Source organism: Anabas testudineus, chromosome 19 (genome assembly GCF_900324465.2).
Source record: "Anabas testudineus chromosome 19, fAnaTes1.2, whole genome shotgun sequence".
NCBI lineage: Eukaryota > Metazoa > Chordata > Actinopteri > Anabantiformes > Anabantidae > Anabas > Anabas testudineus.
Genome location: NC_046628.1, coordinates 10,163,228 through 10,188,713, shown reverse-complemented (window position 1 = coordinate 10,188,713; position 25,486 = coordinate 10,163,228). Strand labels below are relative to the sequence as shown.

Below are 25,486 nucleotides of genomic sequence, written 5' to 3'. Positions count from 1 at the left end.
GTGAATAATAACTACAGTTACTACATAAATAGGAATGGAAGCATGAAAAGTACTCAGTCACACCCAAGGGCGACTCTTTGCACTTGATGATCTGAATTTACCTCAAGGTTTCCCCCCTGTTCCTGTCTCCGTCCAGCATAAAGATACAAGGGCCAATTTCCAGAGATCCCACTGTGAGTGCATGTTATGTAAATGAAGAGAGTTCTAGTTTGGGGCATGAAACGAACTCAATTTCATTCATGAATACGTTCACATAGTGTTGTCTGCTCAGATCTGCAGCTCAGCACTTAAATAAAAAAAACAAACACGAACACGACAAAAAACACATTATAGTGCAGCTTCAGTGGAAAAGATGAATCGTCTTCATTTTACATCTTTTTTGGCCTGATGTGAAACGTCTGAACGGGCAGAGAGAGAGAGAGTGGCAAACACTCAAAGCATGACTGAGAGGTTCCACACATAAGAGGGCCGGTTTGTCTAGCGGGGTACAATAGATGGACGCATGAATATTCCCAATTAAATGTTCTATTTTGGTAGAAAGTATGATGTAACACTGAAGTTATAAGACAGTAAGTGGAATATAATAACACTAATTATAGCCAAGCATTCATATTCACGTTCCTGCCTGTTCTTTGGATGGAATCAAGTAAATTAAAAAAAAAACGACAAAGATAGGACAGACTTGTTATCTCAACATATCGAGAGCTGCTGGCATCGGTGCTGCTACGTCTCACACAGGCTGAGCTGATAGGAGAATCCTTTATCAGCGAGCCTGTCACTAACCATGGGTCTGAATTAGATATTTGAACCTGCCGTGTCGAATGTTCAGCTGTACGTGACTAGAATGCCCATGTGAGGAAATGTCTTATTTCCCTGCTAAATGATGTATTATTTTGACGACAGGTGCCATCAGGTGGTCCGTAGGTGTTTTTGTCAGCGTCGGCACATGTGCGTGTGTGGGAAAGGATAACAGAAATCGCTCATGCATGATGTTAAATGCTGTAACAACAACAAAACTGTTTTTGTAATCATGATTTTGACCCAAATAAAATAAAATAGGACATGAGCTAAAACAATTAGTCAATAGAGAAGTGAATCCACAACCCCCCTCCTTCAGCGTTTTCACTGTTTTCTTTTAACTGACAGTTAAAATGATGGTGACTTGCAGCTCTAAAGGTGAAACTTCACATGTACCTTTGCACATAAATTTGAGTTTATGTAACTCGTGAACTAGGCTGCTTACACAAGAAGGATGCTTTCAGTTCCACGACCACGTCAGGTTGAGGAACAAAGTTCAGCCTTGAGTTGTTTTCGTTTGTATTTTGGGAGTATTCCCACAGCGCTGGGTTTTAAATCATCTGAAAAGACGTCTGGTTTGACTGACAGTGGCACAGTGATGTGCGTGACCTCCAGCACTGCTGACACTGCAGCTTATCAAGTGGGTCCTAAAGCTGCATCACACAAAGACCGACTGTGTGAGAAGTAGAAAAACCATCTTATTACCTGAATTATACTTCATCCCACTGTAAGTGAAACAACTGAAAGCACAACAGCTGTTAATGCCAAAAGTTATCATGGTAACTAAAACGATAAAGTATTAAAGTACATGCACACATGAGACAAGACAACTGCAGAACATTCAAGAAAAAGTTAAGACTGATCTCCATTTATTCCCTGGAAACACCATATATACAAATATGATCCACAATCAGATTTTTTTTAAAAAGCATCATCTTATATTTTTACAGAATGACATATCTACAAATGTATATTTTAATCACAGTCTGAATATTCCACATAACAGGATGGGTGGGTGGAGATCATTGCACAGCAAAAAAAGAAAAGACAAAAGACAAACTTCTCATTTTGAGTCACATTTTGACACTCGCACTTATGAAACACCATTTCTTTATATTCATATAATGAAACACGAGGTTCTATTCATTCATCCACATGACGGAGCATGGCTGTGTGTAGAATCAGAGTGAGTCTGTGTATTAGCAGGTGTCGGAGGATTATAAGCAGTTAATTAGGAACTCCCATGTGAGTGTTTTGCATAGGTTGTGTTTCACGTCTGTAAGAAATCAAGTGTACGTGAATCTATATAATAAACTGCCCTGTTAGAGAACGAAATTTAATGTAATGTGATTAAGTTCCAAAACCGCCACATTATTGAACCTGTGTTGGATTTTCTAATGTTTAAATGCTGAATTTCAATATCGAATTAGCAAATTGAGATGCTATCTCAAGGTTTGACGTCTGCACGTTTTTACACCGATGCCACATCACATGATATAAATCAATGCAATAAAGCAGAGGTACATCAAACACAGATTCCCCACTGCAGCAACGAGGAGGCTTTAAGAACTCCGTGACCTTAATCCTGGAAACTTTCATCTCTCTTCACATAGGGGGCCATTTCTACATAGTGTATGGGAAGGTGATCTTTTTCTGAGGGGAGCAGGGGTTTCGTCTTAGTCTTTTTGACAGCTTGTGTGATGAGATCAAATGAAGAGCAAGGAAGGTTGTTGGTTGCAGCTCGATCCCGACTCTATAATCTTCACCCTGTGTGTGTTTGAGTGTTTGCATGTTAAACTAAACAGCTGGGAATCAGGGAAAGAAGCATCATCAAATATAGTTGAGAGTCGCTGAGCTGCAGGTGTAGGTGTGTGTGTGTGTGTGTGTTCGTGTGGGTGACAGACTCTGGTCTAAATGCAAATCGGGTTTACCCCTGGATGGAACAAACCTCATGGTCAATGTGGGTAAAAGCCTACAAGCCCTCACAGCTGAAGCATGTACACAAAGGTGTAAACACAAAAGCTTGAGAGGTTAACAAGGCACAAATGCAGCCATGCACTCCCACAATTTGGACACTTACATATTTAAACAGCAGCACAACAGCATGTTGCTCATACACAAGCATAAAACCTGACATAACAGTATATTGGTGCACAAACATTCAAAAAGCAAAAAAAAAAAAAAAAGGAAACGTTTTTTCAGCATTGCACTTTGTCCCTGGATATATTTTTAAAAGTTCCATAGGCTTTCCTGAGCGACGCCTCTCATTCTTCTACACTTGATTTACGTCAACGGACTCAGTGACACCAAAAGAAAAATAAGAAGAGGAGTGTGTCGGAGCATCTTTTTTTTTTTTTTTTTAGTAAAACGCTACTGTTGCTAACAAACCACTTTTAGTGAAGCTGAAACAAACATCTTCAGATGTCTGATTAACAGAAGCTGTTAATGACCTGCCTGCCCCAGGAACATTTCACCAGACCAGATCACAGTGAGGCAGAGATGACAATGTTCAAGGTATTCACTATTTTAAGTCACAGTACGCACGAACCAAAATTTCCAAAATAAGAGTTCTTGGAGGAAAATACATCAAAAATAAATAATAAGGGATTTTCATAGTGACAAATCGGACATACTGACATAAAAAAATTAAAAACCACATTCACTATGGGGAACTTAAAGACCAGCTTTTGTCATATATCTTCTTCATATTTCACTCAGGCCACGAGTAGGACGACTGATAGCGATGGCATAGAGCTCTCAGCTTCATGGAACATTGCAAAGCTACAGTCTGCTTCTTTGTAGCACCGGTGTCACACTGATAGGTGGGTCCGCTCATGTGAGGGACCTCGCTTCACCAGTTTGGTCGTAAGTGCTGTGCAGAGCATAGGACGATAAAGAAAGGTCCACACAAGGAAGCGCTGATTTGTTTTTCTACTTTTGCTTCACATATGGAGCGCTGTGTGGCTAAGCTGAAGACGCAGTCTTTCGAAAATACATTTGGCTTATTGGCATGCTGGGTAATAACAATCATCTCATTTACTTACTGTGTGGTGGACAGAGCAGCGAGTCGATTGCGAGCAGAGAAATGTATCAGAGGGAAGTGGAATTTGCAATACATTCAGGATGATGGCATCTTCAGTTAATTAGTTGTACAAGGCTGTCAGTTTCAAGCTTGAGGCAAATGACCCGAATGGCTTGGCAAGGCTCAGGGGACTTGGTTGTTAATCAGAGGAAGATTTGTTGTGCAGGAGGAGGAGACGGAGGTGGTACAATGTGGATGGAGTAATGACAGTTCAAGTAAGTTCCGATATGTACCACAAGATGGACAGAAACTGAGGTCCAAAAAGAGGCCTGAGGTTCTACTGGCACTTACCACATACAATTTGCTCCTTTATATTTTGGGACAATGAGTGTGGGTGTGTCACATATTTTGTTTTCCCTTCAAGAATGGTATGTTGTAGATTTGTCAGGTAGTCACTTATTTCCTGTTTCCTTTGATATGTTCATGTCACTTCCTCCTCGCTCTGTCCTCAGGCTCTCTCTGCTGCTTTATGAGCCTCTCAATTTCAGCCCCTAGCGTCTGCAGATTCTCCTGTGAAGAGAGAGAGTAAAGTTTCTTAAACTCAGATACAACATTTAAGTAACAGTGTGTGAGAAAGACCTTTGTGCTGTGGCTGCTTTTTGCCATTTATTTCTACATATAAGGATTCAAATGTTAAGAATATTACTACAAATAAAAATAATAACAGTGCAGCTCAAAATAGCAAAACAAGTTGTGACACCTTGAAGAGACCACTTGCTGCCTTAAAGCAGCACACAGTACAAAAACAACCATCATACATCACCAAAGTGAGATTATCCATCACAGTGAATGTGAAACCTTAATTTGGCTTTGTCAGAGTGGTTTCTTTTATAGTCATTTAATTGTACCCATGTTGAGTATTTGTGTATGGTTATGTCCGGCTTACTGCCAAACAGCTTTCATCCACATAAAAAAAAAAAGGCCTCTGTCATAACATACATACATACATACATACCATGTATTGTCTCGTTTATGTGTAGGGTAGGGTAAGAAAGACACAATATAAAGCAAGAACAAGCAGCTTGAAATGATCAAACTATTAAAGCATCTAATGTGGCCACAAAGAAAGATGACCATACAGTAAATAGATAATCAAAGAGGTTGTAACAAAACAAAAGGAGGAAGAATGTTTTTTTGAGTGTTGTTCAGGAGAAACTGTTTGTGGGCACATGAGAAACTAACAAGATTTCATCTTGTTTGCTCTCTATTTTCTTTGTGTTGTCACCCTCTGCACCATCACTGCAGGCAGCTTTTCTAATAAAAAGCTCTGAAAATATCTTGTTATGCTACAATCCCAGCACCAGAAAGACAAAGTCAGCAACTAGTCCATGTTGTCGAAAAGATGACTAAACTTACACAACCGCCTTAAAATGAAAATATGTAAATATAAAAACATTCAAATGCAAAAATACCTACATAAGAGCAAGGGTGACGTGGGCAAAATGAAACACTATGTCTATATACAGTAACACAGCTGGGTAGTTATGCAGTAGGTGTACATCACAGACATCACAAAAAAAAAATAAATAAATAAAAGTAGCTATCCAGGCACTACTTTTTCTTAGGGGTACCACCATTAAGTGTACCATCTGTACCATCTGGCCAAATTAACTCGTGAGACAGTCTGCTCTTGTACACTGAGAGCTGAGAAGTGGAACGGTTTCACCCATTTAACACCAACACATGTGAAAATTGATTCAGCTCAAAGCCTAATTTAATTAAAGACTCTTAGGCACAGAAGCCGGTCAAAGCTAACGGGTGTGTAAACTAAATAAGGACGACATGGGATGAAAGAAGTTTTATTTCAGATCATAAAGTAGAAAAAGAAGAAAACACATCCGAGTTACTGCAGGACACGGTTTTACTAACTTAGCATGAACATCAAAAATGCATTTCTACACCTAGAATTGAACTTAGCTTTCTAATATAAATGGGCTTTGAGAACAGGATGTGACTGCGTCTTGGTTGGTTGTGATATCTCGGTTACCTTGTAAGACCTTAGAACTAAAAAAAGACTCCCTTTGAGTATTCTGCATGATTCGCTCAGTCTGTAGAGTAGTGGTACAGTAGGGATATCCAGAGATTCTGCAGTGTCCTGGGATGGTGTGACAGGGATTAACAGTTTCTGAGCTAAGTTTTTTTTTAAGTATGATACAAGTCAAGTCAATTGCTATTTCTTTAGCATAAGCCTAGAACACTAATCTGTTGTAGCTGCAATCTTACAGGGAATGAGGCCTTACCTTCAGAGTAATGTTCTTCAGCAGCGTGTCCTCCAGCACAGCCTGCAACTTCCTGTTGATCTCCAGCGACAGATCCAGGGTCAGTCCGCTGTCCGCGGGGTGGGAGGTGTAAAGCGAAGCCATGATGCCTCCCCGTCGGCTCAGGTGGACCTTGTTAATGTCCGACGCCTCTGATGAGAGGGCCCCTGACTCCTCTCTTAACACATAACTCTGGATAATTCTGTGGGGAGGAAGAGGAGGAGATGAGTCAAACCTTAGTGCTTCTAAAGGAGGGGTACAGAGCACTAAAACCATTTTCAGCAGCAAAAGCTGGAGACATTACTAGAGTATTAATTTTAGTGGGATGACTTATTCAACTCATGTGCACAGAATATAGTCATAAAATTTTTATTCTGCAAGTGAAAGAGGAACAGCAGCATAACAATGGGCTGCCAGGATTTAATTAGTGCTCGCTTATGTGTGTGTATATGATATACAGTAAATCTTTATGTTCATAATACATTTTCATCTCAATAACAATATAGTGTTAAGATTAAACTATGTTGGTGTCAGAGAGAGAGGGAGAGAAGACAATTCATTATCGTAACAGCTGTAAAGTTCCTGTTGTCCAACCCTCCCAGCGCAGCCCAAAAATCATCAACAAGAAAAGTGTGATTATATTTAGAGGACAACCAACAGAGAGAGAGAGATGCCTTCTACATTATTATCGTTTTCTTAATGTTCAACCACAGAGAAGAGGAAAATAATACAAAGCAATATTAAGGAAATTAGAATGCGAAATTCATTTTTTATTTATTTTTTTCCGATGAGGATGCTGAGGCTACACTCCAGGCGTCGTAGATAAAAGAATCATGTAGAGTGTTAGAACTAAAGGTACAGAGCTTTGGAAACAGACTGTATTTTTTAATTTTCTTCTCAAGACTTGGAGTGTGGGCAGCTGAAGAGAGTCGTCTACTGTCCTACGAAAAAACTCAACAACCACCTTCAAAACTCATGAGATGGGGCTGCCTTGCTAGTAATCAATATTTTGAACCTGCTTTCGACCCAACACCATCCTGAAACAACATTATTCAGTCCCCTACTGGCATTGTTTAGTTCAAATTCAGGATGTTTCCTGGAAAGACTTTGTGCGAAAGAGTTGTGCAACATAAGGATGAGCTCTGAGTAGCAGGGTATTTCTGACTACAACTGTACTAAGAATCAGTTAAAATGATCAAGATGATAACCGGAAACGGAGAGAATTGGATGTAAACACTTTCAAATTAAACCACTACAACTATGACTACTGATCATTATCTGGCTATGAAGAATTACAAAACAGGAACAAAGGCAGGATGATAAGTGGCACACATAAAAATGGCTGGAGAACAGGGTGGGTGCTATATTCTTTAGAAGCGCCTTTCTGTTTCATGAGAACAGAATTACTCTGACTATAATGAAAATTAAATACATTTGATAACCTGAAATAATTTTAACATGCATTTTAGGTACTAATACTGGTACTCTTATTGGCTCTTACTAAAAAAAAACAAAACAATGTACTGTATATATATTTTCATATTTGTATTTTTCTATTATACTACGACTAAGATGTCACACACACACACACACACACACACACACACACACACACACACACACACACACACACACACACACACACACACACACACACACACACACACACACACACACACAAAATGAGACTTACCTTTGACTAGACTTTGAAGGGTCCATTTTTGGACCCCAGTTCCATCACGACAGTATTTAGTAAAAACAAAAAAAGTGACAGAAATTAAAGATGTAGCCACATGGTGTGTGTGTGTGTGTGTGTGTGTGTGTGGAATGACATGCACAGAACGGCTGGGAGGGGCTGGGAAGTGAGCAACAGTTGGGAAGCAGGCAAGATCATGATTTTCAGCTGAAAGACTGTTAGCAGTGAGGGCAGCAAGTTGGGCATGCATGAAGTGCAGCAGGTGGCAATTCTGGGTAGAGTACCACTTTCAGATATATTCACGCTCCATCCTACATAGCCTTGAGGCGAGTAAACTGTGTGCCTAAAAATTTAATCTAATTTAATTGCAGTTACCATTGATTACACCCCTATTAGCCAGTTAAAGAATCATCTAAACTTCCTAAACAAAGGGCCTCCTCATACCTATACCATATTCCTCTCATCTAGTTTGTATCTGCATCATTTTAATTAAAGTCACATGAAAAGTGTTGAAGGACAGACGTTATTACTATTTGAGCAAGATGCTACTGAATTGCTTTTGACTTCCACTCCAAAAACATAAGGCAATAGGATGTTGATAAAGCGATGGTTTACTAGCAGGTAAAAACAATTAGGTAGCCATAGTTCTGCAAATTTTCATCTAAAATGTTTCATAACATCCTTGATGTAACACCAAAGAAACATGTACAAATTATGCATTATCCATCAATTTAGCATAACAGATGGTTCTAATTTCCAGTGTTTAGTGTCCATGAACATCAGCCACCATTACTGTGGTAAAATAGACAATCACAGGTGGGCATTAAAACTGTGGCAATACACAACACCATAGCTGCAAAATTCTTCCAAAATTGACAGCAGCAAAGTTTGTTTGAATCAAGCCGCAGGTTGGTATTGGTAGTTTTTAAAACGGTGTCATCTTTAGCTTTCCTCCACGGTTAACACCGTATGTAACTGAGTCTTAAGCTCTGAGATTGGACGTTTCTTTTCCTTCTCCACAAAATGAACTGAACTTATATTATAGTATATATAGTATATATTGAGATATGCATGAGTAGTAAATTGTTACAATCATTAGAAGTGAATGAGGTAAAAGATGTAAAACACTTCCACCATTCAACAAATTAGTATGGGGGTGGCACCATAAATAAAACATTAGTCTATTGACTTTCTTTCACTAACAGTCTCAAACACCCCCAAGCTTCTGTTTCCACATCTATGTCTCTTTATTCATCAACTGCTTCACGCTTAGCTAGCTTGTCGGTGTTCACCGGGCTGTCCTGGAGGGATAGGGACTGAAAGGCAAAAAGGGCAAATTTAGATCCTCGTTCAGTGTAGTGAAACACCCCCCGCTTAGCTGAGATTTTACAGAGCTAAATTTATCCCAGAGACCATGGGAGTTGTTCTCCATTTTACCTCTTGAATGTAGGTTGAGGCTAATGGAATAAATTTAAGTGTATAGCTGGAATAAATTGAAGTGTATAGCTGGCAAACAAATGGGAAAGAGCAAGGAAGGGATGATCTAGGTAGAATCGAGCGGAGCAGCTGGAAATCCCAAGCACCACCTGGCAACAAGAGGTAATCTGATGCAAAACTTAAATGAAGTGTTTAGAGTAAGCTTTACTGATCAATGAACAAGGGTTTACCCATTTTACACAGATTGTATTATGTAAAAACTTATTTTCACATCCCATTTTATCCTGGCATAGGCCCACAATCCACTTCAAGGGCTACACTATCGATGAAGCGATGATGTGATTAAGATAGTCCCAGCATCCTTCACACTGTCTCCTCAGTTTAGGTGATGGCCATGAATATGGATGGAACACCATTAAGAATCCACACTAAAGCATTCTCCCCATTCCCAGATGACTCGACTATAAATAGCTCTGAGTGAAGCTTGTCATGAATCAGAAGTGCGGTGTTTGCATGAGTTAGAATTTAAAGATGAGAGAAAGACACAGGAGCTTGTAGAGGGGCTATAAAAATGTGCATATAGTGTCTGCTAAGAAGCACCACTACACAAAGGACTGAGGTAGGTGGGCCTGAAATATAAAATGTCATAATTCTAGTTGTATTTTTGATGAGTATATCCTAAATAGTTATATAGTTGGTAATAAATATTTACTTTGGAGGTTTTGCCCCCAATTTAAGACCTCTAAAACTTAATAACTGCATGTTATTGCATAGTTGCTGCTCCTTAAGGCAGGTCACACAAATTGCTGCTGTACCAGTCTCCACAGGACATTTCAGGGCACCAGTGTACGGTGTATTAAGACTTAAATACTTAAAATTAAGTACTTCAACTTCACAGCGTAAGGAAAGAGTGGTGCTGGAGCATCTTGAATCAGCCTTGGAGCATTCTCTTCTCATTAGTGAGCAACTTTTTATATTTTGCTGAGTCTTCTTGTACGCAGCAGTTTAATGGCTGCTGGTTGTGGCTTGTTCTTTTCCAACTATTAAACAGAGGATGTGCCGAGAGGTTGACAGCCATTAGTGAAACTGCGGTATTACTAATCTACTGATCTGAAACACTGTATCAGACCTGTTAGAGTATGCAGGGTCAGTAAAATCTGACAGTTTTTATGGTTAAACTGTTTCAATTCAGTACTTTATACTACAATGAAAATCATTATATAAAAAGTTCTCTCTCTCTCTCTGCTCCCTGTACGTGGGTCCATGACACTCACTTGGTCTTTTTGCGGATCTCTTCCACCAGCTGCTTGATGTGATCTTCCATAAACTCAATCTTTTCATGCTTGCGAGCCAGTGCCTTTTGCAGACGGACAATGCGCTCCACTAACACAGCCTTGTCGACCTCTGGGAAACTGTCCACTACCACCTCTGAAAGAGCTGACTGGCTCTCAGGTGACCGCTCTTCAACACCACTGCTCCCGCCATGTCGTGCATTTAAGGAACCTAAGATTGGCAAGAGACATCAACAGACTGTTACTTTGGTGACTATAACAACTAGCTGTGACCTGCGTGTTGGTTTACTGTTTTTCTTTTAAACTTATCAGAGTAAACATATTTTATAGGACAGATATAAAAAACAAACCTTTTATAATATTATCACTGTATGTGTTAAATACTAACCAAATCCAGGAGCAGTACCTGAGGAACTGGATCGACTGCCCATACTGCTGACATCCCGGTCACAGCCTCCATTCTCAACTTGTTCCAGTTTCTTACGAGCTATAGAAGAAAAAAAAAGATTAACACCAAAGGTTTTGGTACAAAGGTACTAAATTATTGTGTGTATGAAATAAACAAGAGCATAAGGCAATAATGAGAATTCAGCATTTTACTTCACTTATAACTTAACAATGAACTGTTAGAGATAAAGATAAAACAATTCATTGTTGAAAGTCACTGCGTGAAAGTCAAAGCTAAGCATCACTGCTTGACTGAACTCACTGAGTTTCCCCTCTGTGAAGGTATCTGCTTGAATAAATGTGATGCAGGTTGCTTTTGAAGAAAGGTGTGTGCTCAGCAAACCTTCTGTGCACACAAAAAAGCTAACAAATGACTATTTTGCAGTCATCAATTTTAACTGCAAAACTGATAAATGATAACAGGAACTCCTAAGGAAAAAATTCTCTGTCCTACATGACAACTTAAAGTGAAGACTTGTGCATACAAGAGAACAGCATTGAACTCAAGGTTACAGTGTGTACCCAGGTTTCCAAACAGGAGAAGTTGGCTCACTCTATTAAATATTATGTTAGCATAAGAAGGATATGAGCCTAACATAAATCCTGAGTACTGACTGTCGTTTAACCAAGTTATTCTATATGAAAGATAAATATCACAGTGATGTGAAAGTACACTGGACTATATTAAAATCATATGATTTTGAATTTGTTGGTACCTTTCACACACACACACACACTGTAATTAGATTGCTCTACCATTTTGTGTGCACCATACTGAACATTGACAAAAGAAAGCAAGAGAAAAAGTTGTCATAGATCAGCTGTGACTATAGCTGCAAATATTATTAAGAAATTTATTGTTCATTGGACTGAAGCCAAACTCACTGAAAGTGTATGCAAGAGGAAAATTGGACCTAGACTGGACATATGAAAGACAATGAACTAAGAACCACTTCAGTGAAAAGACCATCATTGAATGAAGCATGGAGGAGGCTTGGGCTGGTCTGGCACCAGGTGCCTTGCATTTGTGCAGGGCAGAATTAAACCTCAAGACTATCAAGGAATTCTAGAGCAAAACATACCACTCCAGTGTCAGAAAGCTGTGTCTCAGTCGCAGGTCATGTGTCCTCCAACAGGATAAAGACCCAAAACACACAACTAAAAGCACTAATAACAGCAAATATTCTCTTATTTATGGTGCTATACATGCGTGTTTGAACTAACTGAACTACGACGGAATAACAGAAACATCTGATCGTTTCTGACCTTGTGTTAGTTGTTTCGTCAGGTCCTTAATATTGGCAGCTTGTTTCCTTTTCTGAGTCACCAGCTCGTCCCTCAGCTCTTCAACTCTGGTTTTTAGTTGAGTCACCTCAGCCTGCAGTGCTGTCCGTTCCTCCTGCCGGCCCTGCACCTCCTGCTGCCTCAGCACCTCTTCCTGATTTAGCTGCCGCGACTGCACAAGATGAAATGACATGATGTTATGAAACAATAGCAGCCAAGATAGATTGGTAAGATGTTGTTAGATTGTAGAAAACATACAGCAAACAATATTTTAAGATTGTGTCTTGACTTTCAAGCCAGTAAATATCACTATTTAAGGACACTGTATGTCAGACAACTTAGCTGGTATGAGAGTGTCAGAAGCAAAATGGATTCTCTCTACAGCACGTTTTTTTTTTCCATGTCAGATTAATTAAGCTGAAATCTATAATGTTCAGTTCACTCTTTCAAGATGACACTGTCTCTCTCTGTATCTCCCCAACCTTGTCATCTAATAGTCTGTTGGTCTCCTCCAGGTTTGCCTGGACCTCTGTGAAACTGCTGGTGAGCTGATCCAGCTGAGATTGTAGTGCGTTACTCTCCGACTGAAGCTGGGCATTCTTGCTGCTCAACTTCTCAGTGAAGCCCAGTAACTCAGCCTCACGCTCCCTGCTGCCTTGAACATCACGCTGGAGGTCAGCCATCTGGTTGGTCAGGCTGTCCACTTCCTCACGAAGGGACGTTATCTCCTGTTTGTCACTGTGTATAGAAAAGGGAACAAAAGATATTGTCATTAACAAAATAAATCTAATAATTTTATTTGCCAAGTCTTTTTCATAGACATTCCTGTGAACCACATCAACAATGTGTTTCTACATGTGACATGTCAAAAATCATTCTTGATATGTTAGGACGAGAGTCACAATCTTCACTGGTGGTTAAGTTGTCCCAGGACCAAGAAAGTGGTGATATCAAATAACCAATTTCTTGCCAAGAACTAAAAATATGGGTGCGAACGGTGGAAAAACTTCCTGCTGTTTAAAATGGCAGCCAGAGAAGTAAAAAAGCAGAGAAGCTTTTGCTTAGAGAAATTTGGGCTTGCGCCACCTACTTATGGCCCTGTGGCACAAACTGAAAGCAGCATTTCAAGAGGAAAAACATTCTCTATTAAGTGATCTGCACAAGACCAGCAGAGCAGGCCACAGAGGGACCTGAGTCCCTTCCTGCCCTATGTGCTATATCTGTCCCTGGCCTATTTTTAATGCTCTGGTAAGGTGGGGGGGGGGGGGGGCACAAGATATACAGTATATTATAACCTACACAGTTTTGTGAAATCCAGTTATGTTTGAATAGTTTAACAGATCCACGATCAAAGAACCAAAACCATCACATTTCTGGATTAACCTCCAGTATCTTCAGAGACCTACAGTTCACTGAACATATCTCGGCTATAAAGTACAGAAGGTAGGATTTTGATTTCAGAGCCAAAGATAGAATTTATTACTGAAGCATAGAACATCTAAAAATGTTTAGTTAATATTAGATATAATTATCTGGTAATCATAGTAGAATGAGTGTCAATGGACATTTATTCAGACCTTATGCCACGAATGTTGACATTTAGCAAGCAAAGGCTGTAGTCCATTAATTTAATCCTGGAGTTTGTGCAGTAAATATGTTGTAAAGTCAGAAGCACCAAATGATAAGGTTAGGATGGGACAGCAACTTAAGCAAAATAAACGACTGTATATGTAATATACACTGAGAAGCCAAAACATGGCCAGAGGGGCACTGTGACTGGTCTGACACTACACTCCAGTTGCAGATGTTTGAGCTGTTAGAGTCATTCCTACTTTATGTACTCTTCCTGCATCATCAATGCGAGAGTGTGAGTGTACCGTTGCTGCTGCTCCTGAAGTACCGTGATCTCTTCCAGCTTCTCTCTCTGCCGGCCAATCTCAGCTTTTTGCCGGTTGATTATCTCCCTGTACTTGGTCAGCTCATCCTCCCAGCGTGGACGCTCATCCTCCAGACATTTTAACTACATAATAACATACACATATTTAGGGGAAGATCCACTGATAACATGTGCTCACTCAGATGTTAAAGCACAAGACGACACACCTTGGTGCGTAGAGTGTTGAGCTCATCCATGCCCTCTTTATAACTCCTCTTCAGGTCTTCCAGCTCTTTAGCCTTCACTCTGTGAACCTGCCACATGCATAAAGTGCCACGTTAGAATTATGTTTGCAAATACAAGCAAGCAAATAAGCCCATAAATATTAATTATAAAATTAACTACTGCTAAAAAGGTTCTTCTAATAGGTATTAATACATCCATGATTACCAATTCTGAGTGGTTGTTTTGGACAGTACAAACCACAATAACACTTGGCAGAACATGACAGTACCATCGCTTCATTGAACAGTTATGTCCAGAGGTATCTGGCCAAAGACATAGTTTTGATTGATTATATGATTTTGCCTTACCACACATGAAGTTGAATGTCTACACTTGAATCACATCTTAATTGTTTTATTTTAAATCCACTGTGGTTTTATATTGGCCAAATACTAAATGTAGATGCATTTCCTGGCAGTCCAAGGGCTACATTCATCAAACTCGTTTTGCGTAAACAAAAGCATCAATGGTACCGTGCTACTGCTAGTTTTCCAAAAAGCTATTAGTACTCTGTGGTATCCAAGACAACACACCAGTAATGGAAATCACTACGAATTTACTATCTATTTCCTCTATTTATCCTTTTCCACCCAATTTAGATGATAACACCTTTACAGTAATGGAAACTCAATTATTTCCATTATTTATGACTGAGCTGCATCATCGCTTGGGCATGATACACATATTAATATATCCAGATTTGGACCAGTTCCTATGTGATAAAACATGTTCTAAAAGCAATTCATCGTAAAGGCCTACAACATATCACTAGTAAATACTATTGAATAGCAAAACGGCCGACACTACAGAGTTAAAGTTAGGTGGATTGATAATTTTAGTGACAAAAATTATAACTAAATATCATTAAATAAAACATTGGAGTTAAATTAATATATCAAATCCTAATTACTTTTCAGACATAACAGAAGATAAATTATGAATTTGTAAACATCCTGGAGAGACAAACCAGACTGTGCAATGACTCCAAGAAATGGGTGATGTCTTCTGGGTTGTTGTTGAAACCCACAGCATCATATTGATTATTTCTAGGGCATTTATTTTTAAGAGCGTGATTCCCTTTAGAATGGGGCAGAGAGAAAAACAGGCCATTGTGTTTGGATTGAGTCCATGTCAGTGCCTGTGTGCATGCATTTCTGCCTGCAGAGTCTATGTGCCAGTTTGTTACTCATTCCTAGTTGAGGCAATTACGGGTCTCAAACAGATGAAAACAGTTGATAATAAACATTTTTTCTAGAAGAGCTGCTATCAAAACCATCAATAAAAGTCTGAATAAGCCTGTGGGAACAAAATGGGAAAATAAAATGCAGCAATTAATAGCAAAGCTGTATTACTAATTTTAGATTTCTGGTGGATTGCACCAAAGATACAAACGGAAGCAAACTTTGAAGTATGTCTGCAGACACTAAACAAGTATTGTTGCTTCACATTGTGGATGTGACAGTGGGTAGCCTAAAGCTCTGCATGAGAAAGTGTGTGCTTCAGTTGTGTATGCAAACATGCAAGAAAGTGTTTATATGTGTGCACAGTGGTCGTCACCTCTAATTGGTCCGTTTGTTCCTGCTTGTGTTTCTCCAGCTCTCCTTTGGTCTCCTTCAGTTTAGCATCCAGCTCATTGGACTTGAGCTCCTCGGACTCCTGGAGGACAAAGGGGTAAAAGATAAAAACAACAAAACATTAAGCAGGGTGACAACAGCTGAAACAACACTAAAAGAAGGGCTGAGGTACTGTAAGGAGAAGGCTAGCCTGGGGCAAAGTGAAATATTTGGAACACACAACATATTAGAAGAAGCAACCAATAATGAGACATAAGGTCGTTTTTATGTTTGCATATCTGCAAGTAAATTTGGTTTAATTCAATCCAACTTTTAGGTCTCAGTAGATATAAGGTGTACTGTACCTGGATCCTCTAAACTGACTAAAAATATGTTTTTTGAAAGTCTTAACTTATATTGTCATATTTGAAAGTCTTGGTCTGTTATATCACAGTATTGTTGTTTATGCATTCTCCAACATACCACTGGTGAAAGAATACAGTAGCTCAAACTAATCTTTTCACCACTGAGAACATTTAGACAGCTCTTTACCACCATCATAAGGTACAAATGAAAACTGCCATTAATCAAACAGAAGTGATTGTATCACATTTTTACTTCGACTGTACTGACACAAACCCAAACATGCTGAATGATTCTCAGACACTGGGACATATTTTGTGTTTGCTTTTATCCTTGCTCATGAGCAAACTACTATTTCCAAGTGATAAATACCACAGACCTGGTATGTTCTGATCATGTCCTGGCAGTTTTTGCGGATCTGTTCAGTCTCTTCTTTGGCTTGGGCCAGTTTAGTTGCGGTCTCTCTCAGTTTGTCTTTAGTTTCCTGCACACAGAATTGTAAACACGCTTTTGTAATTATGACACTGAAAAAGTTATTTCACTAAAAAGCATATCCAGTAAAAAAGCCACAACGATGATTCATGAAAAAGTTTCCCTTTGTGACTTTTCCTAGCAGATTCCTATAGTAATATATAAAATAGTAATATAATCATACAGTAATATGTAAAGAGAGCAATGAACCAGACAAACCACCACAAAGGGAAACATTAGCAGCTTGGCTCTTCTTGCCTTGAGCAGCTTCTAAGTTTTTTTGTTGTTGTTGTTTTTTTGGTTCCTTTTTTTTTTTTCCATTTTGTTTATTGTGCATTTGCTTTGAGGCAGTTAAAAGTAAAACCATTATTTTCTAATAAACATTTTCAAAAATATCTCAAATCTTAATGATAATTTTGTAGCAGAATCATTACTGTACCATTTTCACCCCATTTCATTTCACCTCTGAATCAAAAGAGAAAGCTAATCATGTTTTCTGCAGAGAGACTGCAGATAAAATGACTGAAGGGGATGTCATTTGTACCAAGGGAAATATTTAGAAAGCTTTGAAAAACACGAGCACGAAGAAACATTACAAAAAAAAAAAAAAAAATACATTGTACAGTATACTTGAACTGCAAAAAAGCACTTAACGCTGTCAGCCATGCATGTAAACATGTAAATGCAGCATATATGTGTGTTCGGGTGAATTATTTGATTAAAATTTGAATCCAGTCTGTTCAGCCTGACTCTCATCTCTCCAGTTGCATCCCAAGCAAATATATTAGTAGACCAAAAATGAAAAAACAAAACAAAAAACAAAACACAACAAGATAAAAGTGTTTTTTCCCCATCACTGACCAAAACATTTCCTCTATAACACAAAAATACATTTCAGTTACTTTTTACATGACTACAATTGTTAAAAAAGGTGTACTTAATGTCAACATGATTGCTCGATAGGTCATGTGTTTAACAGAAAATTAACACATTAGCATAGTTACACTACCTTGTGTGCATCCGCCTCACTTTTTAGTTTGTTCTGGGCCCATTTAACCTTAATAAGATATGAGTTGATTTCCTCCTTTAACTTTTCCACCTCCCGAGACGATCTGCCAACCTCACCTTCCTGAGAAAACAAAGAAGCAGGGGAGAAGCAGAATCCATATAAGAAAGGAAAGGAAGCAGATCTTTGGATGAGCTGAGATACTGTTCTTGTCGTTGCTTGTTAATTCCCCAATATTTATACAAAGCCTACAAGTGGACATCCAAAACTGGCTGAGGTAAGACTGTAACATTGCTGAGAAACTGATATGAGGTATATACATACAGTCTAAAAGGCTGCATGTTGTCTTTGTACTGTACTGTAAGTTTTCCTTTTGTTCCTTCCCAGAAGAACCATTCTTCAGTCTTGGTACCAAGATGGTTTTCCAAACAGGGCTATAAAAAGACATGTAAATAAAAATATTGTATTTACCTTAGCATCATACAGCTGTTGCAGACGTCCCTTCTCCTGAGCCAGCTGGTTTCCTCGAAGTGCCTGCCGGTCTACCTCCTTTGTGGCTTCTCTCAGCTTCTTCTCCAAACCCTCCTTATCCCGTCTCAGGTCAAGAGCCTCTTTCTCCCCCCGCACATATTTCATCACCATGGCCTCCTTCTCTTGGCGTGCCTCATCACACTTCTTGTTGGCCTGAGATTGTTGTTAACATCATGACAAAGATGTGCACCTATTTTCTGCACTTCAGGCACTTATTTGTTTTTACAGTAGGCTGTGAGGCTTAAAAAGGATCAGAAGAATGGCTTGGTGAACACCAGTAAAGGTATACAGTTGCAAGAAAAAGTATGTGTTTGGATTACGTGGAGTTTTGCATGAATTGGTCATAAAATGTGCTCCGATCTTCATCTAACTCACAACAATAGAAAAACACAGTCTGCTGAAAATAATAGTACACAAACATTATACGTTTTCATGTTTTTATTGAACATAACATGTAAACATTCACAGTGCAGGGTGGAAAGAGTATATGTACTTCGCCAGGACTGAGCCAACCTTGAGTCCAATCAGTGTGATGATATTGGATGTGTGTGTCTGAAAACTGTCCTGCCCTCTAAAAACACACACCAGTCTTGGGTTTACTGGTTTCAAGATCAGAGCACCTTTTATGTCCAATTCATGCAAAACTCCACGTAATCCCAAAGGGTTCACATACGTTTTCTTGCAACTGTATTCTCGCACAAGTGATGACAAGACATGGTAGATAAAACTGCTGACTTACTAAACGACTGTCAGCTCTTAACCTTTTACAAAAAAGGTGACAAACTTCGATGTTAATTGTTACTTCGCAGTAACACTAGAAAGCCAATTTTCCAGTGTATTATTACTTTATGTAATACTAAGAAAGCAACACAATGCCATTCAGACTTCTCCGATTCAGTATTTTGTATATTATGCTAACCAAGGCGGCCGGGTGGCTCAATGGGTAGATCATAGATAAATGCAGAGGACCAATTTCCTCTGTAACATGTAAATGTGACAAATGACAAATAAAGGCTTTTTCTTCTTCTTCATTAATTCATCACAAGATAGATGCTTGTTCAAATATCTTTTTTTTGTCACACTAGTTTAACAAACAAACAGCAGTCAAGTATTTGTTTGAATACTTTAATGCTATTCAAGTATTCATATCCTCACATTTCAGAGGAAACCTGACGATGTTTGCCAGTTTTATTTTTTTAGAAAGTGACATCAATGATGAATCTGTTTTTATAGATAATGGCTGCTCTTCATTTTTGATTCAGCAGACAACAGCAGACCATGTTTTGCTGCTGACACAGGCATGAATCATGTAAACATGAGATATCTCCCACATGTCTCTACAGTTTTTACAGTAACTATGTAACAGTTTGTCTAACCAAGGGACAACTTGGTACACCAGCTATAAAGACGCATTACTTTCAATCTTGTGGTTCACAACAGCTCTCGCTACTACTCTCACACCTGTGTCCTCATTCCTCATGCCAGTGAGATGCTCGTCTGCCATTTCTCAGTTTGTTAGATAACAGATTAATTTTCATATGCTGACCCTGCACTGTTCGCTGTAGCAAGTTGGTGCATGGGAGATTTGATGGGGGTAGGTGTGGGGTGTTAAACAAAGAAATAAATCAACAGTTAGGTGGCATAGAGCTTTTTTAAAAGCGTGCCCAAATGGTTCAAACCTCCCTGGCTTATCAGGACTGGGTCATCCTATTAATACATGGGAGGACTGATACAAGGAAAGCGCTTAGAAGACACAACCGAGTACAAAATCTACCTCATATTGTTCACTGAACAGTGAAATTAAAAATTGTGAAGTGTGACCAAACTGTCAAGAGAAAAGTAACCTACACACTGTCAACCAGGTGTGCAAACTACAGGATAAAAATGTGCTTTTGTGCACTATTCGCTTAACAAGTGAGTAAATTTCCAACAAGAGGAGTTGTTGTGCAAAGACCTTGACGTATTTAAAGACTATTTCAGTTTTAGCATTATTCTATCTACAGATTAATACAAATCACTGGTGGTGGCACAGCAATGCTTTGTTATTAAATTTACTACAGACACAGAAGATAAAAATGCTCAACCTGCAGTTTGTCTGATAGGAAATGGGTGAAATTAACCAAAAAATATTTTACGACAACAAAGCACATGCTCAAGTGAATGTAGCTTCTTTCAAATAACGGATTCTTGTCTCAGAAATCTATAAAATAAATGCTGAAAATCGACCATCTTGTAAATGGACAGTGTATCCCAATTTACATTGTTGAGGTTGTGGAGGGTTAACACTGTTGAGTGCTCGGTCGTGGTTTGAATGTCTTCATTAACTGTCTCAGTTTATTGCTGTTCATTTCTCTCTGACATGCTGCTAAGTCACTGGGTTAGCTGACCACACAAGCTGCAGCCTCATCTCACAACAACACAGTAGCACATCTCATACTGTCCCTGTTCCTTCTTCTGTATAGTTTCTTGCCTAATCAAGTAATTTCTGTTATATCATTTTAACCTTTTTCTCATCTTCACTTCAGACTTTAAAGACACTCTCCTTGAAGAGGGCATGTTGGCGCCTTAATAAATCTAAAAGCAATTTGACCAAAGTGACAAAATAAGGACACAATACCTTATTTGTGCAAACTAAAATGTACCGTAGAAATCGAAAATAGAGCAAGTCAAGACATGCAAATAAGGGTCAGACTGGGGCAAAACTATGCTGTGTGACCAGCTTATCAAGGTGTCTCAGAATGTTCTGTAGGTCTCTGTTTTACCTGTTCTAGCCGGTAGGCCATCTCCTTCTGCATCTGCTGGAGGGCAGATTTAGCTGCCTGGTCTTGGTGAATGAATTTATCCCGAGATTCTCTTAGTTCTTTCATCAACTCTTCCACCCTGCCCTCCAACTGGAAAAACAGGGAGTAAACAGGATAAGCAACTTGCTACACAATGAGCAGGGCTAGGTAAACTGTGGCCCTGCTACACAGGGTGACACCTGAGTCCTAGTGGCAAAATAAATGCAGACCGCATGGGAAGGGAAAAACAGATTAACACTGTCCTTTGACCTTGAAATGAGTTACTTTTAAAATAAGAGAAGAAATGTCTCTGGCAATATGAGCTTTATTAATTACATTAAAGGTGATATGACATATAATCAGTGTCAACTGTTTAGTCTTCACTTTTACATTTTGAAGAACATTTTTTTCAAATAAACATTTGGCCTTTAACGTCTAAATCTATTCTTGGAAAGAAGAATGGTATCCAATTAATATTGGGCGTGTGTTATAAAAATCCCTCCTACACTTTTTGCTTGCACAATTCTTAAACAAAGCTGCTACCTAGAAAGCAATTACTCTACTGTTTATGGAAACAGCAACGCTAGAACAAACCCAATGACTGGAGAAGTATTTTTGTTGAGGAGTGCTAGCTGGATGGTAATTTGTTTTTAAATCAAAGCCTCTGAATGCACACAAAGATGAGAGAAGACATTTTAAAAAACACAGAATTAACACAAATTGACACAGCCTTTTATGCACATATGACCAGCTAAACACAAGTGATACGACTATATTTCCTTTTTATCACTTCAGCTGGCTTTGTTTGACTTCCTTAATTACAGGCTATACAGAGCTAGACCAGATTTAATTGAATTGGAGTGTCCCTGTGATCGGTGCTGCTACGTGGTATTTGTCCTTCGGTTTGTTCTCCTAACAGTCAATGGCAGCTATACACCTGCAGTTTTCTGTTTCTATAATTTTGTATTCACACATGTTTATGAATGCATCATGCAGAAAAGGAAAGTTAAAAGATCTGGTGCTGGTCAAAATTAACAATCGACTAAGCAATAAGTGTTAAGTTAATAAGTTTCAAAATATTCAGTGACATAGGATTATAAACAACTTAAACAGACCACAGTAAAATGAAACTAACCTTTTTAATGGTGGCCATTTGCAGCTTTTCTGTTTCTGCTCTCTTTTTCAGTTCATCCCTCATGTTGTCCTTTTCTGAACAAATACCCAGGATCAGCTCCTGGTGTCTCTTGTTCTCCTCAAGCAATCTGTGAACACAAATGCACCACACCAATTCAGGTCAACTCCAAAGTGTTGAAGAATGTAGACCGTTAACTATTAAGGCCAGGACATAGAACAGGAGATAAAGAGAGAGAAAGTTATTCTCTGGAACATGCATGCAAAAGGGCCATTTTCATTATTACGAAAGACTGTGATAAAGCCTTAAAACAATTATTTTACTGTGCCAGCAACATCATATGTGATTTCATAGAATAGCAAACATAGCAAAACATTAATTTGCAACTAGGTTAAGCTCTTGCTAAACCGACCCTATTGCAACTGAAGCTTACTGTACAAATCCCAGTTTAAAATAATGTGATGAAAGTGGCCTTGCAAATCTTAATATGCTGGATGAAGCAGACACACCAGAGACATAGGTTCATCTAATAATTAGCAATCCAATGCATAATTTACAAAACAAACATTTACCTGTGAATCGCCTTCTCCTGTTGTGCATACTTGTATTGCACACACTTCTCAAAGACCACCATGCAGTCCTCTTTGTCCTTGGGGAGTCCATTGACAGGTGGGCTCCCTTTCCTCTCACCTTCACTCTCACCCTCAGGCAGCTGACAAGCCAACAGCTCTGACTCTAGCTCATCCAGCAGTGACTCTTGTGACAGCGAACGCTGTATCTGGGAAATAAGTTTTCGGCTGCAATCAGTGTCATATGGGCTCGACAAGGAATGCGCGGGGGCTGAGGTTTTGGCATTGGTTTGTGGAGTGGAAGCAGGTGAGGAGCTGACAGTGTCAGAGTTGGGGGTAGAGGGTCCATTAGAGATCCCAGATGTGTTTGTTGAATCAGTAGGAGAGTTTTCGGAAAGACTTTGGACGGAAGAGGATGTTGGACTCCCATTTGAACAACTATCACCAAGTTCTGTTGAGCAATTTGCAATCAAGACTACTGGCTGCTCATTAATATTTAGAGTAGCGGCATTAGAATCCTTTACTTCATCAGAAGTCAATGTTTCTACTGTTTCTTCAGAAACACAAGGAGAGCTTTCCACAACATTTTCCAAAGTGGTGTCTGGGGTTACCAAAGTCCCACCATGACAGTTGGTATCTGCATCTGCTTTATCTGAACTGGTATGAAAGATGTGCTCCTCATTTTCTAAATTGGATGTGCTGTCCTGCCTCACAGGAGGAGATCCCTCAGACACAGATTCACCCTCTGATCCTTTCAACATATGTTTATCTGAAGCAGGATCAGACAGTTCCATGGTCCCTCTCTGTTTAAATCTGGTAGAAAGAGAAGAAGAAGCAGACACAGAAGAGACTAAGTGGGAGAAAACCGATAAACAGTTGGAGTATTCATACATTGTATTTTTTTCTTTGAACTGCTTAAAATTCATGGATACTACCAATACATCAGCAGTGTGCTTCCTGCATGTGGTTTTCTGGTGATCAGGAAGAATCCTGGTCTTCACCCAGACAACCCCAAACACTGTCTCATGTTGGAGGGGTTTGCAAGTTTCCATGTTACCAAATGAAACACACACCTCAACAGACACACACTAGGAGGTGTGGTCGTGCCAATAACTATTGTATGTTGTAGTTCTAATTGTAAGAAATATGAAATGATAAAAAAACATAATGAATCTCCTGGTACATAAAAGAACATGTGGGCAATTAAATATTTACTTTTTGAGAATAATTAACAGTTGAACCTTTACTGATCAGCTTGATAAAATGTCTTTATTTCACTTTCTCATTAACATCATGTAAAAAACAAATAGACAAACCAAAGTAGTCCTATGTCTGTCTGAAACATTCAGGATTAAATTGACCCTCTTAAACAATTACACATTATTCTTCTTAACAGAAACTGCTTAGTCAGCGTTTGGTGTATTATTAACTGCTAAGGGGACAGCAAGGCATGCAGATCTTAACCCAGCTCTCTCTCACTTATTGTCTTGGAGGATTTGAAGTAGCTGCTACACATACACATGTTTCCTGATGCAAAATTCACCAAGCACAGATTCCTCTTTGTCTTTCAGGTTGACTTTCTCCTACAGCTGACATCCATCTGCCCCATTATGCAAATGGAGATCACAGGAGAAATATTAAATGTATTGTGGTTAGCATCATCCGATCGTGACGGTGTAATAAAACCACATACAGAAACACAATGCAGCTTCTCCAATTGGAGAAATCGCTGATGCTCTAATGACAGGTGTCATACCGTAACACTGTCAAAGGGGTAATGACGGCCTTATAAAACACACCCCAAGCATCAAGTTGATTACTGTGTAATAAGCAAACAGTTGGCCGATGTATCACTTATATTTATCATTATTTTATTCACATTTTGATTGCCTTTCGCCCTATCGGTGCAGATTGTAGCCTGTTAGCTGTTTAGTTAGCCGAAGCAACTTACTAAGGAAATACTTTTCCTTACATAAAACGCAGGCAGCACTTGCTAACCTACAGCTGACCCACCCACATGTTAACAGTGGTTGGTTCAGATACGTTTAACACTACAGTGGACGCTGACATATTGTGTCCAGGCTCGGCTTCCTTTAGCTATCTAGGCTAACGTTGATAAGAGAGGCGTTAGCTAGCTACAATAGCAGTCTGCTTTCACTTCACCACTAGCGTAATTTACTCTACCATGTAATATTAAAGACAAGCAAAGCTTAAAAATATAATCATACTGTTCACCCACCGAATGCGAAACCACCATCGTGTTGTTAAAAGCGGAAATAATCGGACTAAGGTTGAACTTTGAGCCTGCTACCGCTCCAGCTGATCTCTGTGAAATGACACATCAACAAATATGGCCGCTGCGGGGAAACGAAGGAGCGATTAACCAATGAGAGGCCAGTGTGAAATGACGTTAGCCTGACGTCAGCACAGCTCGCCCTATTTCCCCCATAATTTAAATAGTTTAACTAATAAAAAATAATAATAATAATATAATGACACCACACTAATAAAATTATCACATGGCCAACAAAGATAAAAATGAAACGAGGCAATGTCTAATTGAACAATGAGTATCACTAAAACTTTTAATTAGGAGCTCACTAAGTATACATTTGAAACTTAGTCC

General features: G+C 39.1%; 1 protein-coding gene across 2 annotated transcripts; it reads right to left on the bottom strand.

Annotated features, from left to right (window-relative positions):
* Positions 1-1,633: 1,633 nt before the first annotated feature.
* Positions 1,634-25,198, bottom strand: ccdc186 (coiled-coil domain-containing protein 186). Of its 2 annotated transcripts, none has more exons than XM_026351303.1 (16): positions 25,100-25,198; positions 22,864-23,673; positions 22,295-22,421; positions 21,142-21,270; positions 18,320-18,532; positions 17,852-17,971; positions 16,751-16,855; positions 16,013-16,111; positions 14,398-14,484; positions 14,172-14,314; positions 12,777-13,032; positions 12,277-12,466; positions 10,952-11,050; positions 10,546-10,774; positions 6,121-6,340; positions 1,634-4,390 (listed from the first exon to the last, which is right to left on the bottom strand). In XM_026351303.1, exons 2-16 carry the CDS (start codon positions 23,652-23,654, stop codon positions 4,307-4,309), a joined length of 2,892 nt encoding a protein of 963 aa, XP_026207088.1. In that variant the 5' UTR covers positions 23,655-23,673; positions 25,100-25,198; the 3' UTR covers positions 1,634-4,306. The 2 variants fall into 2 exon arrangements, with proteins under 2 accessions (XP_026207088.1, XP_026207089.1); XM_026351304.1 differs by having other exon boundaries at positions 10,970-11,050.
* Between the last annotated feature and the right edge of the window lie 288 nt (positions 25,199-25,486).